Source organism: Larimichthys crocea, chromosome XIII (genome assembly GCF_000972845.2).
Source record: "Larimichthys crocea isolate SSNF chromosome XIII, L_crocea_2.0, whole genome shotgun sequence".
Taxonomy (NCBI): Eukaryota; Metazoa; Chordata; class Actinopteri; family Sciaenidae; genus Larimichthys; species Larimichthys crocea.
This window is the reverse complement of record NC_040023.1, coordinates 43,664,150-43,677,840: the sequence shown is the minus strand read 5'-3', so window position 1 is coordinate 43,677,840 and position 13,691 is coordinate 43,664,150. Positions and strand designations below refer to the sequence as shown.

General features: G+C 48.0%; 1 protein-coding gene across 1 annotated transcript in view; it reads right to left on the bottom strand.

The window, feature by feature from the left end:
* Positions 1-12,931, bottom strand: part of ext1b (exostosin glycosyltransferase 1b) — a 117,489-nt gene extending 104,558 nt beyond the window's left edge. The window contains exon 1 of the mRNA XM_019269624.2: positions 10,965-12,931. Within this exon, the coding sequence (XP_019125169.1) occupies positions 10,965-11,908 (944 nt within the window). The 5' untranslated portion in view covers positions 11,909-12,931. The remainder of the gene's footprint in view (positions 1-10,964) is intronic.
* Between the last annotated feature and the right edge of the window lie 760 nt (positions 12,932-13,691).

The window sequence follows — 13,691 nt, the reverse complement described above, 5'->3', positions numbered from 1 at the left end:
GCAGGAAAAATGGAAGGACACACTACTGAATCAGCAGTACTTTACTGAAGGGAACACACGCAGGGCTGGCAGCTAGACAGCCATGCACATATGCATATAGGTGCACAATTACACACACTCTCACACACACACAGACACACTCACAGAGAGAGAGAGAGAGCTCAGACTGCAGTGTAAACGTAACACATACTTGTCTGGATTTCTGTCTGTCCCCTCGTCGGCTACAGAGCAAACACTTTGCAGATACCCAGACAGAGAAGCAATCCTCCACTGTCCAGCCCAAAGACAAAACACACATGCACGACTTAAACAGCCCGGCAAAGATTCAATAGCAAAGTATATTCAGACACATTCGCTCATGCTTTCCGTAAGCTCCTGAAAAAGTCAGCGATCCCCGTAGAATATATAAGTGTGCGTTTATAGATAGTAAGCTATGTAGCTGCGAGCAAATACTCTCCAGTCACCAGATACCCACAAACTCCAGACTGGGCCCTCTAGCAAATAGAAACGCTTCCTTTCACACACGCACACACACGCACACACACACTGTGTCTGGGGGGAACCTCAGAAGAATTTGACCTATCGCCTCAATATAGAAGCAATGCTACTGGAAACACTGAGAATATGGCACGGCCGCTCATTAAACGTGCACAAAAAAATTGTGACACCTACTGCAGATATCACACATGTAAGAGGGGTGTTTGAAATTCACACATGCACACACACACACACACATGCACAGACATGCAGATACATAATGAGGAAAACAGGCCTTTTGGACTCAAAGGAGATTTCAAATTAACTGAGCCGTCTTTTGTCTGATTTAAATTAGCATTTAGAAAGTGGCAGGGAGGAGACTGATAGTACGGCGCACACCCTGACAATCAATCCGAGCACTGGAAACTCTGTGTACATACATGTTAAAACACACTATATATATCCAGGACACTTGTCCACCTCTGAAAACTTCCAAGTGTCCAAGTAGTGAAACGCTTCAATAAACACGACGATTGTGTCTTCACAGCTTCACCATCTCTTCTTCTTGCAGCCTACAGATCTGACAGTGTACCTCAGCTCGATCTGATATGTGATGAATGAATATTGTTCATAAAATCAAGATTTAACTGCTCTGTGTTTCCAAAGAGCCGGCCCGATCATCAGTGTGTGTTTAGTGATGGACGTGACACATCCTCGCACAGGTATCCATTAAGGCGCTTCTCTCTCTATCTGCTCCACATCCTGCAAACGGCGGAGCGTCTCCACCTCGCTCCCCGCTCCGCTCACCTGTCTTCAGACTTCAGACAGCCGAGGAACGTCGTGTTCCAGCGAGCGAGCTGCAACACGACGCAGACGCTTTGAAAACAAAGTGCCGTCTTGTCACAACTTTCCTGGGAAATAAACACTTCAATTCACCCTCAGAGAAAAATAGACCCTGTCGAGCTGCTAAACAAAGCAGGCAGCTTTTCTGTCTTCTTTCTCCTCTGCTCCTCACTGCTTTAACAGGATCACTGGCTTTTCCCACTTGAGCTCTTTCTCCCCTGTGTTTTTTTTTTTTTTTTGCTGTTGTTTGCTTTGATGGCTGGGATGCGGCCGGATGGATAGACACCGCCAGCCAAGGATGCAGCAGGGTAAAAATGAAGCCACTGAAACAGGAAAAGAGTCGCACGGTGCCACAGACAGAAGCTAAATATCAGCTTACAAGAATATATATGTGACACGGGCTGGATGTGAGCCCAGAACCTGTGGAAAAATACCTTCAGACCACTAATTCTCTGTGGAAATGACTCATGCAACGAGAAGCGTCTTACTCCTCGAGTGTTTCCAGCGGTGATGTAATGAGACCATAAAGGAGACAGGCGAGCTTCTCACATGTACGCAGAATTGAACAGTTTGTGTACGCGGGGCTCCTGTGAAACTGAAGAAATGACGGCGTGAAAGAGGCGAGGAGGAATGGTAGAGAAGGAGAGTGGGTGTTCATTTTAAATACCCAGCATTACCACCAGCAGCTGCACTTTGTCCTACATCGCCTCCCCAAAAAAACAAGCATGCACTCCTTCTACTTTATCATGAAAAGGAGGCCCTGTGAAGCTCATGAATAAACACCGCACAACAGCACCACCAAACAAGCTGCCAGGGAGGCTGGGAAAAACAGCCAATAACCAAAATGTTTCTTTCCTTCCTCTCTCTGGTCAATCATACACCCACGCTCTGGGCACACTGAGACTCTCCTCGGTGAGACCAGATGCCTCCTTCCCTTGAAACCGTCTCCTCCTCCTCCTCGTCTTCCTCCACCTCCCCTCCCCTCCCCTCCCCAAGTTAGTTTTGGCTTCGCCACTGATCCGTGAAGTGTTGTGGAATCTGCCAAACCAGGGCATGGTTGTCCATGGCTGTAGCTGTGAGAGCGCCCATTGTTACCAGTTGTCGCCCTGGCTTCAGGAAGGAAAAAGACGAGGAGGAGAGGAGGCAGCAGTAGCAGTAGAGTCGGGGGTTGATGGAGAAGGGGTGAAACACGAGGGGAGTTAAAGGGGAGCATATGGAGAGGCTGCGGTGTCAACAAGGCACAAGCGTCCTCTCTGGAACAGAGAGCAAACTTTAGCACAATAGGACCCCTTTGGAGCGCCTGGGGGCAGCCCCAAACTTTTACATCCCGAGAGTGGGAGTCAAACTGAGGCATAAAGCATGATGAACCAGACAGGAAAAAGAGCCCTTCCATCAGCCTGCCAGGCAGCCAGATCTGCTCCAACAAAACCCTCATTCTCCCCTCCGAGCCTTGGCCTCTTAAACACTGAGCCATGAACGCATTCTTCAGTGACATAATGCTTTTTTAAGCTATTGCCCTCTTCAACCCCCCCGCCTCCACTCCACTCCACCACCTCCTCTCTGCCCTTACTCACATTTCCCCCATTTGCCAATTACTATTTGAATATGAATACCAGCAGAGGGGCTGAGTGTTTGTTTTCGCTCCTGCCGTGGTGAGAAGTGAAGGAGGGGAGGTCAGCATGCGAGCTGACGTCAACGATCCGCCGGCCCATTGATGTGCCGTCAGTAGGTGTTTGCTGAACGGCCTCACGGGGCCATAAAAAGCTGCCATAAAAACTAGCTACTACCCCCACCTTTCCCCCCACCTTTTCTCCCCCCCAGAGTGGAGCTGCTGCAACGCCCTGAGGGAGTCACAGAGCTCACACAGTAGGCAAGGTCTGCAACCACTGCTGACACAGCCGGGCGGTGCTCTGATCGCTTTGTGTTTTCTTATTTGGACAGAGATGATGGTGTTTTCCGCAGCAGATACAGGCTGCAGTTTCAGCCCACTGCCCCTCATTGATGAGATAACTCTGGTCAGGTGCTCCGCAGCCCGGGAGTCATTCAGGAAGAGGGACAAATCCCTGGGAGTGCTGGGACCGGCGGCAAACCCCCCCTCATCGCTGCCCCTTTATACACACACACACACACACACACACACACATTGACCTCTCGTGCACTAACACGCTCTACCCTCTGCAGTTTAACAGCGAAAAGATAACAGGCATATAACTACAGCCTAATTCAGTCACAGTGAAACCAGTTTCCACTTGACTAGTCACATGAGATGATGAAAGGGAGGACTGATGTGTTGTTAAATCACAAATTAGAGCCTCGCATGGAGTTGAAGGATTGATTCATTTCATTCGCGTCGTTTACCTCAAAGTTGACATTTCTCGGAAAAAACTGGGAACCTCCTCAACAGAAGCGACATTATTTTATGTGATTTGGTTCATGTAGTAACAACTGAGATAAAGTCTGAACCGGTGTGGACTCCATACTGGTCTGGACTTTACAGGATCTTAAACCTGCAATAACGTTCTTGCTTTTCGTCTAGCGCTCTGCTCTGCACACAGCGGGTCTATGTTTGACAGAACATAAAACACCCTGCAGACTCCAGAGCAGAAAAACAGACAAAAGGGAAACAGTTTAGCTACTTACTCATGGCAGAAGCACATCAACCAAGAAAAAATGACCAGATCTCAGCAAGTTAACAAAGTCTGGCACTCACATTTTATTGTAACGCTGGTTACTCTTACTCAAGTGAACACGTGAATACTTTAATGTCCACTTCAACTCTAGGACAATTTAACACTGACTAACAATATGACACATCCTATCAAGGTTTCACTTCATATCACACCACCAATATAAAAACAACCACTTATATCACAGGCAAGGTGTACCATGAAAATATAGTTCCTGTTCTGATATATTTATTAATATTTAAAATTAATTAAATGTTGCTAATTCTCTCATTAAACCTGAGCAAAAGAAGATAATCTATCAAACAAATCTTCACAAAAATAAATCTCATTTTACATGAGATGGGGAGAATGATTTTACATAAAGTAGCTTATTTATTAATTATTCATTTCTGGAGTCGTGTTTTTGGCAACTTTATGATGATGAAGTCCAGTATTACCCAACCTGCTCTGTAAGCTCTGTATCAGTATTGGGTAAATATGGGAGCTGGGCTGATTTATCTGGGTTTATCTGAGCGTTCACTGAAAGCTGCAGGCAGTAAAACACTTCATAGAGCTGAGAATAAAAAAACAATCATCTCTGGTTAATAATACTGATTAGAGCAGCTGAAAAAGGGTAACAACCTAACAACTACACGTTTCCTCAATAAGTTCAGTGTTAGCTTAGCATCAAACACCATTACAACACAAGTGCTTGCTGTTGAAGTTTGTGGATTTTGAACAGAAGACAAACAAGTGTCGGTTCTCAGACTCACTCGGCTCATTTTGGACAAAATCCAACAAAAAACAGGGAGCTGATGGCAAAACAGTGCAGCAGCTGAACGCGGGAATGTTGGAATGATGGAATGATGGAGTTGGGAATGTGTGCTCAGAGCAGTGTTGCCCCCTGTCTCAGCATGCCCCGTGCCACACAGAGACAGCAGAGATGTGAGAGATTTTGTTAAATACTTCGTCTCTCTGCCAACAAGACGAAGAAAAAAAAAACGGGACAGATGTCAGAACTCAGTGGGCTCGCCAAACCTGCAGACAGCAGCCATATCCCCCCTTCATCCCCCCTAGGCAGAGAATTTAATGAGAAGCCAATCACGCCTCCGTCCTGATCATCGCTTTTTGCCTCAGCCAGTCACATACCTGTCTGTTTTAATTGAGTTCACAAGGACCCAATGAGCTTCTCGCTCTCGTTCTTTCTGTTCTGTCGGAGGCTTCCACAGACCGAGCAGCCACTCACTTACCTGCTTTTTACATCACTGTATCAGCACTAGTTAAGGACGAGAGAGAGAGACAGAGAAGAGGAGGTTTACAACTTTGTGCCCGTGTCTCTTATTAATGAATTCCTCTGAAACATTTCCTGACAGCCCTGGAAGAGGAAGCATTTTGATGCCTTGTTATTCTTCGCTCTTTCAATTACCGTTACTGTGAGCACAACAAGCCTGTTTTTTTTTCCTCCAGAGTGGAAGTGAGCCGCTTTTAATAAAGGAAATGATTCCAGGGCCGGCCCTCTGCTGTGCTAATACCCTCATCGATTTTCATTTTGGGGGAACCCTCCCAGCTGATCAATCTCCTGCCACCAACTAGCCGGCAGCTGGCCTGCGAGGGGGCAGCAGGTCTGATCCGGTGTGTGTGTGTGTGTGTGTATGTGTGTGTGTGTGAGCAGAGTTCATGTCCACCCTTCTCTTGCCTCCGCTCCCTCCCTTGCACCACCACCGCCACCGCCACCACCTCAGAGGCCAGGGGCGGGCTTGGCTGGGCTGGTAATCCTTCAATGAATGTGGGTCAGTGAGCGGGGCTTTGCCTTCGTCACTCAGCAAGGGAACAGACAGCGGGGTCATGACCCCCAGCCCAACCACACACACACACACACACACACACACAAAAAGACATGGATGGATGAGCAGCCACACAAAACTCAGACAAAAACAAGCCACAACACACACTCACACACACACACACACACACACACACACACACACACACACTCAAATCCGGTTAGTCCAGCTGAACTGATTTGTAGAACCAAGATCAACTTGAACAGTTCTGATCAGTTAATCAAACGAGGTGTCTTCTGCTTTTCTTTTTCTTTGATTGAATATTTTTATGTTTTTTAAGACAACACATGACGTTTGAAGACGCCTCCTGATGGGCACCTTTCACTCTGCAAACACTTTATAGATTAAACGATTCATCGGGAAATGAATCAATATGATATATTGAAATATTTCTTATTCAAAAACATGGTCAACTGATAAACAGCTGAGATGAGCCTGTGACCTCAGACAGAAGATCTCCAGCTCAGAGCAGAAGACAGAAAACAGGAGAGATCTAACATGATTAGAAAGATCTAATAAATATGAAATATTAAAAGCTTCTTAAATGTGAGGATCTGCTGTTTTATTTCTGTGACTTGATTCAGCCTCGGCATCTGGGAACTTGATGTTTGACATTTTTTATTAGAAGGAATGAAGCTAAAGATGTTAAACAAAGACAGGACTTCTAATAACTTAACAATGGCATGAGGCCGAGTTGACTCCTCTCGTGTAACGGGACACAGTGACTCGCCCCAGATTACACCGACAAGGCTGAAGCAACACTGACGAGACGGAGAGAGTGAATGTCAGAGGGGGGCGAGAGACGGATCAACGGATCCACAGCCTGATAAGATAAAATAACAAACAAGAGGTTTAATCTAGTTAAAGGCTTACACACACACACACACACACACACACACACACACACACACAGCAAAGACATACCAAACATATTAAAGAGTCCTAATTAAGCTACACTGCATTCAAACTTATTATCCTCCTCATCATTAACATTCTCCATCACAAGCTTGGTACTTTATCTAAGAGAGAGCAGGCAATCATGAAATATTCATGATTTATTAATCTGACTACAGAAAAACAAACAATGCCAACCCGGGGAGTGTGACACCCTCTCCTGCCAAACAGCGAGGCAGCAACACGGCCGTGTTCAAACCTCCAAGAGGAGTCCATTATCAGTCAGCGCCGCCGCCGCCACGCCGGCATTCAGGTGTCTGCCCGGGTATTCCTACTCATCATAGTGTTTTAGCGAGATAAGAAGGGGAAAGTGTCGCCGGGTTTCTTTACTTGGCCCGGATCAGCTTCTGCTGCCTCTCGTTCCGTGGCGTTGTGTCAACAAAATGTCATCCGCCGCGTCGTCATTAAGAATAAAAAGAGAAGGGGAAATGGAAATGTGGCATGGAGCCACATCTCAAGCCAAATCACATCAGTCCATGTTGTTCTGATAGACGGGGGGTGAGAGGAAGGGAGGGAGGGGAGACAAACAGAGGAAAGACAAGAGGACAAGTGGCCGGCCCTCGTTCTCCCGCACGGCCGCCTCACGCCTTTCTGACAGAATTTTCTCGAGTGGGGGAAAAAATGATGACATGGTCGCGAAATGAAAACGCCGCAGCGCTCCGTTGATGTTTCTGTCATTGACTCCTAATGGGGAAAAAAAAAATTCATCCCAACTCACGCAGCACACTCCCACATCCACCGCACTATTATCACTCAATCTCACACCCACTTGCTCTTCTTCTTCCTCCACCAAACACTTTCAGGCAAACACACACACACACACAAGGTTTCTGGATCTCCTCTTGTCTTTCATTCTCTAAATCGCTCTCTCTCGCTCTCTCTCTCTCTCTCTGAGTTTTCTAGTCCCTCGGAGTGACCTTGAGCGGCAGCTGCCAGTGAAGTGGCTAAAGTGCAAAGTCAATACGAGCCAACAAAGCTGGTTAAGTATTAAATGGGGGATGATGACGCTGCGGTTAGTCAGAGAAAGGCTTAACAAAGAGAAAATGAAAGGAATATGTGAGCTCGGACTTTAATGGAACACTCGATAGTTGTAATGATTTACTCGGAGCGATCGACTCATGATATTAGAAGCCGTACTGGTGATTTTAGCAGGATAATCTGCCGGCAGCTGGGAACGGGAGCACTTATACTACTTACGTGCTAAGTTTAATGCCGGGCTACAGAATGTGCAAGCGTAGGGCAAATCTGTGACTTTTTTGGTCCTCTGTTGGAGAGAAAATACAACGGAATATCAACGCCCGAGGTGATTCACGACAGAAACAGGAAGTTAACGAGCAACAAACTTCCTATTTGAGAGAAATGAGAAGTCTGATTTCCAAATGGAAAGACAGAAAACAGAACAGATGTCGTAGGAGTGTGCGTGTGGAGGATGTTTAGTCACCATGAGGCAAAATCCCACCTAACGTGAAACTGTTCAATTGTCAAGGCTGTAATAGTCTTTCTCTGTCCTCTCCGAGGATCATTGTCAGGAAGCCCTGAAAACTCAGTGGATAACGTAGCACTGAATGGCCCCTTTCATCAGCGTTTGGCCATGAAAGTGGACCAGAGTGACTTCAATTGACAGCTGTTGCAGCTAAGGAAATCAATTGAATAAATGTGTGGAGCGTGCATGCTGTGTGGGAGCTGGTACCTATGTGCTGCCTCTCAGTCTGCCCTCCTGCCGCTGCATTCCTTTGTACAGAAGCATTCCACTGCATGGCAGGGGAGGGGAGGTCAAAGGTCAGAGACGAGGCCGGACATCTCTGCAGCACTCAGTGTGTGTGTTAATATGTGGGTGGGTGTGTTTGTGGCCTGTGGGTGGATGGATATTGATTGCAAACAACCGAGGAGTAACATAAGGCCATGGCTTAACGCATCCAGAGGTATGCGCCGGGCTCCATTCAGAGAGAGAGAGCATCCAGGTACATACAATACTGTGCTGCCCGTCGGCCTGCCTTGACAGCGCTCCCTCCTGAACCACTAACAGCTGCTCTGACACGTGTGTGCATTCCTGAGTCTGCATCACAGCATCCCCGCAAGGCACCGCCTGTCCGCCCTCAACCTATGGGAATGCAGCCGGCTGCATATAGATCCGTTTACCTGAGAGAGCTACGTCAGGGATTTTTTTTTTTTTTTTTTTGCAGAGCACAGGCCGACACCCAAAGGGGCTTAAATTAGATTAAAATGAAAAGGTATGGGTTTGATTCAATTTAAACAGGCTGATAAATCATAACAGCAGAAAAATGCTTCACATTTATTAACTTCACTGTGTCCCAAAGTAAGCCATTAATCTAAACACGGTAATAATAGCCAGATAAATGAAGAAAAGTCAACTCAAATGGTTCATGAAGATCACAGAGCAATGCACGCTCAGCGCTCAGTGCTGGATTTAGTGACTTTCAGCAGGGACACAAATCAAACGTAGTATCGATGCTGGAAATGAGATGACTAACAGGCGTGTGCGGCACTGATCAAATAAATCAAGCGTGAAACACGCAACGGTGCAAAGAGCGGCTTCCCTGAGCTCACCACAGCCGATTGTGCCACAGAGACTTTCCCCTGAGACAGAGGCACATCTGGGAGGCTGGGTGAGAGGCCACCAGAGGCCGCGTCCGCTGAGGGAAAAAAAAAGAGGTGGGCCATCCAGAGACGACTGGAATGTCAGGTAATGGATGACACATCTCTCTCCAGGTGACACACAGCCTGAGGCATCCGGGAAGACAGCGAGGGAGAGTGTGTGTGTGTGTGTGTGTGTTAGGATGACGAATGGATAGACAAGTGCATGCTTGTGAGGTTTTCTTAGAGCTCCCCTTTTCTGCATTATCAGTTTGTCTTCATGAGGAGCTGGTGGTTCACTTCAAGTTCAAGGAGAGTCACTTCCACCCTCAACCCGGCGCGTGTTTGGTTAACAGTCTTTCTTATCTCCCCCCACAGCTCCTCTCTCTGTCTCTCTGACTAATCGGATGGAAATATGTGTAGGTTAACTTTCCATATGTTCACCACCTGTGCCTGCCCTTAACCTTGACATGCACTCACACACACACACACTGGCAACAATGTCGACAAGTGCTGTTACCACACGCCCGAGTTTATCCAGGCTTTACAGAGGCATGGGTTGATGATGTTGATCAAACCGGTGTCACTCACAGAGGAGTGAACCTGTCAGCCGAGTTCAAGACATAATCGAGCTATGTAAACATGAAACACGCCTCCTGGATTAAAACAAACCAAGTGTGTGTGTGTGTGTGTGGGGGGGGGGTTGGGCATTAATTACCAACTTGACAAAACTGAGACCTCCAAAATTAGAGGTAATCAACTACCCCTGGGGGCTAAGTGGAAAAGATGGCACTAACGCCTGCAAATGAAGGTGATAATTAACCCATTATGACTGATTTATTCACAGTAAATCGCCTCATAATTCAACACAACTTGTTACACACCGCAGCAGACGTAAACTAAGGAAGCAGAGCTTTGTCATGACAAGGTCACCGAAACACCCAACACTAATTTCAGAGGAGAAAAAAAAAAAACTCCCACCATAGACTTTCACTTAATTCACACTAAGTGCAGGGTGCAGATCAAACGTGTCCGTGCGGATCCTGGTAAAAGGTTGCAGTGCTCCTATGGAAGAGGGGCTGGAAGGTGGTGGAGGAGAGGAGAGGAGGAGGGGGGGAATTCCTTCATAGGAAAAGGAAAGAAGGAGGGAAGGAGAGGGAGAGAGGGTGTCCGGGGAGCTGATAGACTGGCTGGAGATCTTTAACTTCATGCTTGAAAGGGAGCAAAGAGGTGGAGTGGAGGGTAGAGGGCAGCCATGTAGAGGGGACATAGGGCTGGTTAACTATGACCGGACTGAGGACACACTCAGAGTTCAGCTCTGACTTTAAAAGAGGAAGCTCATGTCAGTTCCAACACTCACTTAAGACGCACATAGGAAGTGATCTGCGCTCACATCGTGCGCCAAAGTGTGAGAAACACTGAAAGACGCACGCCTGCGCTGGTATGTGTGTGTATGTGTGTGTGTGTGTGTGTGTGTGTGTGTGTGTGTGTGTGTGTGTGTGTGTGTGGTGATAGCTCCATGCGTAAAAGTCCAACAGCATCAAAAAGGAACAACTTTTATCTCCCTCAGTGGCTGGGAACTTACTTGTCATACTCCGCGTTGTCCTTGTCACAGCGTGCGTCCTTGTGCTTCTGCCAGTCTTTGCCGTGCTTGCAGGTGGTGAGCAGCACCACGTCCTCCGCGTTGTGGACGTGGTGTAAGGCATTCCTGGTGTCCGAGCCGATACCTGTCAGGTAGCGCTTCCCTTTGAACACCAGCATGTACTTTCTAAAAGGCGGGATGGAGTTGTACTTGAGGTACCCCCTCTCTCCGCCGGTCCTCGGGTGCTCCTTGGAGAAGAGGGGGATGGACACGTCGAAGTTGGGCCTGAAGTTCTCGGTGCTGATGCTGGCTTTGGCCAACATGGCCTGACCGATGTCAAAGCCCAGGTCTTCCGTATAGTCCGGCCACGTCCCCGAGTACAAGTTAAATATGAGGTGGTTCCTGCCGTCGTTCCACAGAGGCAGGTTCTGGACCTTGGTCTTCAGGTTGTGGACATATTGCGGGGACAGCTGGTCCCGGTCCAGAGTGTCCAAACTCAGGACGAACAGACACGCCTGTCCGGGGTCTGATGTGTAAAACCTGGACCCCTCGATGGTGGATAAAATATTCTGGTAACTCTCTGAGATCTTCTCGCCCTTCTGCTGCGGGTAAACATAAACTTTGAATCCGTTCTTGTGGCACAGGGAGAAATCAAAGCAGGAGTCCATGCGGCACCGCTTGCCTTTGTAAACACTCGTGTTGATGTCCCTCTTCTGCCGCGGAGAAATGTGCAGGTTGTACTCCTCGGTATCGGTCTGATCCCACGGCAGAAAGAGGTGTAACGGGTCCGAGAAGTGAGGCCAGGGCTGGTCGGACCGGTACCCATTTCTGCTGCGGTCATGCCGGCTCCTGCTCGCCGCTGGAAGTTGAACTCCTCCGAGGTAGAAGAGAAGCACTAGACATGCACCGGCGGAGAGCAGGATCAGGTAGCGTTTTTTGGCCTGCATGTGTCCTGGGAACAGGGGCGAGTTGTTTAGGAATAAGAAATGTAAAGTGGCCCGAAGTGAGGCTCTCACCAACCCCGGCTACACCGCTCCATCCTCCGGCTACCTCCAAGGATCCCCAACCCCCCTTCTGAGTATTCGGTTCCCAAATCCAGCAATTGATCCAGTGCATGTGGGCGATTTTAAAAGTGTTGTCCCGTTCTCCCTCTTCTGTAGAGTTCCAGCATATCTCACAGCGCCTTCAGTGGGGGGCACCGAACACAGAGCCGAGCTGTACCGGACCGTGTCGGACACAAATCACACGCGGAGACTCTCTTCCCCTGCGCGCCTCCTCTCCCTCATTCAGCCTGATCCGTGTGGAGCTCCTCAGGCGGTCAAAGTGTCCGACAGCCGTCTGGGAACTCTCTCTCCCCCCGGCTGAACAGCGAGCAGGGGTCCCCGAGGCTCTCCCAGACGGAAAGGTATACCCCGGTGTGGATGTTAAACTCGGTAACTGACCAGGGAGTGTAAAAAAAAAAAAAAAGAAAGAAAGAAACGTCGGTGTGGCCGCCGCGTTCGGATCCAAATAGCTCGGGGTGAACTGGTCCCGTGTTGTATCACTCCATGGTCCCGTGTGAAGAGAAGCGGAAAAAAACCCGGAGGAGCGTCGCAGCGCAGGAGCAGCTCAGCGGTGCAACTGTAACCTGACGAATCCCTGCATTTCTCTGCTTATTTCTCACAGCCTCCCCTCATTCCCTCAGACGCGCCGATCTAGAATAAAAACCCGGTCGGCGGGGAGCCACGCAGCGGGCGAACTTCTCCGATCCACGCGAGGCCGGGCAGACGGCGGAGTAAATATGAGAGAAAGGGTTCAAAAAAGACGGGATTCCGCGAGCCTAGTGTCCAATTACCGAGTGCTCAGTTGTTCCGATTGTTAGACGGTAACATTCCAATCCCGACACGACGGCAGCTGACGCGACGTCCCATCGATGCGCACCGGCGCCTCTGATTGGTCCGTCTGTGTGAGCGGAAGAGGCGGGACTTCGGGGCATGCACCCATTCATAACCGGAGTCCTCCGCATGTGCAAATTATCTAATTGTGAACCTGTGGAAGTTCTTTAGAGAGAGAGAGAGAGAGAGTGACACAGAGTGCACACACCTCAGGCTCAGCTTGGACTGTCTCTGTCTTCATTCATCTACAAGTCAGTGACTTTGAATTGTTATGGTGCACACCTCATTGTGGAAAGTCAGAGTTCTAATAAAAGCCAACTTCAACACATATCTGTGTTTGTTGTCGGTCCAGTCTGTGGCTCTGTACTCTCATATCATAACAAAAGTTATGTCATGACACTTTTCATACAGAGCATACTAGACCGTACTTTATAATATTATCTACAGAGACCAACAGTTCCACCATGAGCACGCAGTTGGAGACGGTGGCGAGGAAAAACTTCCTTTCCATCCAAACAGTCCTCTGACAGTACAACATGAACTCAAACACAAGAGTGTATCTTCATACAGCGCTTCAGTTATTATGTAATGACTATGTATGTAATGTAATCTTTCTTTCGTTCGTTCGTTCTTTCTTTCTTTCTTTTACACATTAATGACACGGTATAATGATTCTTTTCTTTTCACATTCAGCTCACATCTAACACAGCAGCATGCAGTATTATATATTTCTTTATTTGTCTGAAATCTGATCTTTCTTTCTTTCTTTGACATGTCTCTGCTGTGATTTCTGCTGATTTCACAGAACGGACGTCGCATGCGTGGCGTCACCCTGCATTTTGAAGCTCAGAATCTG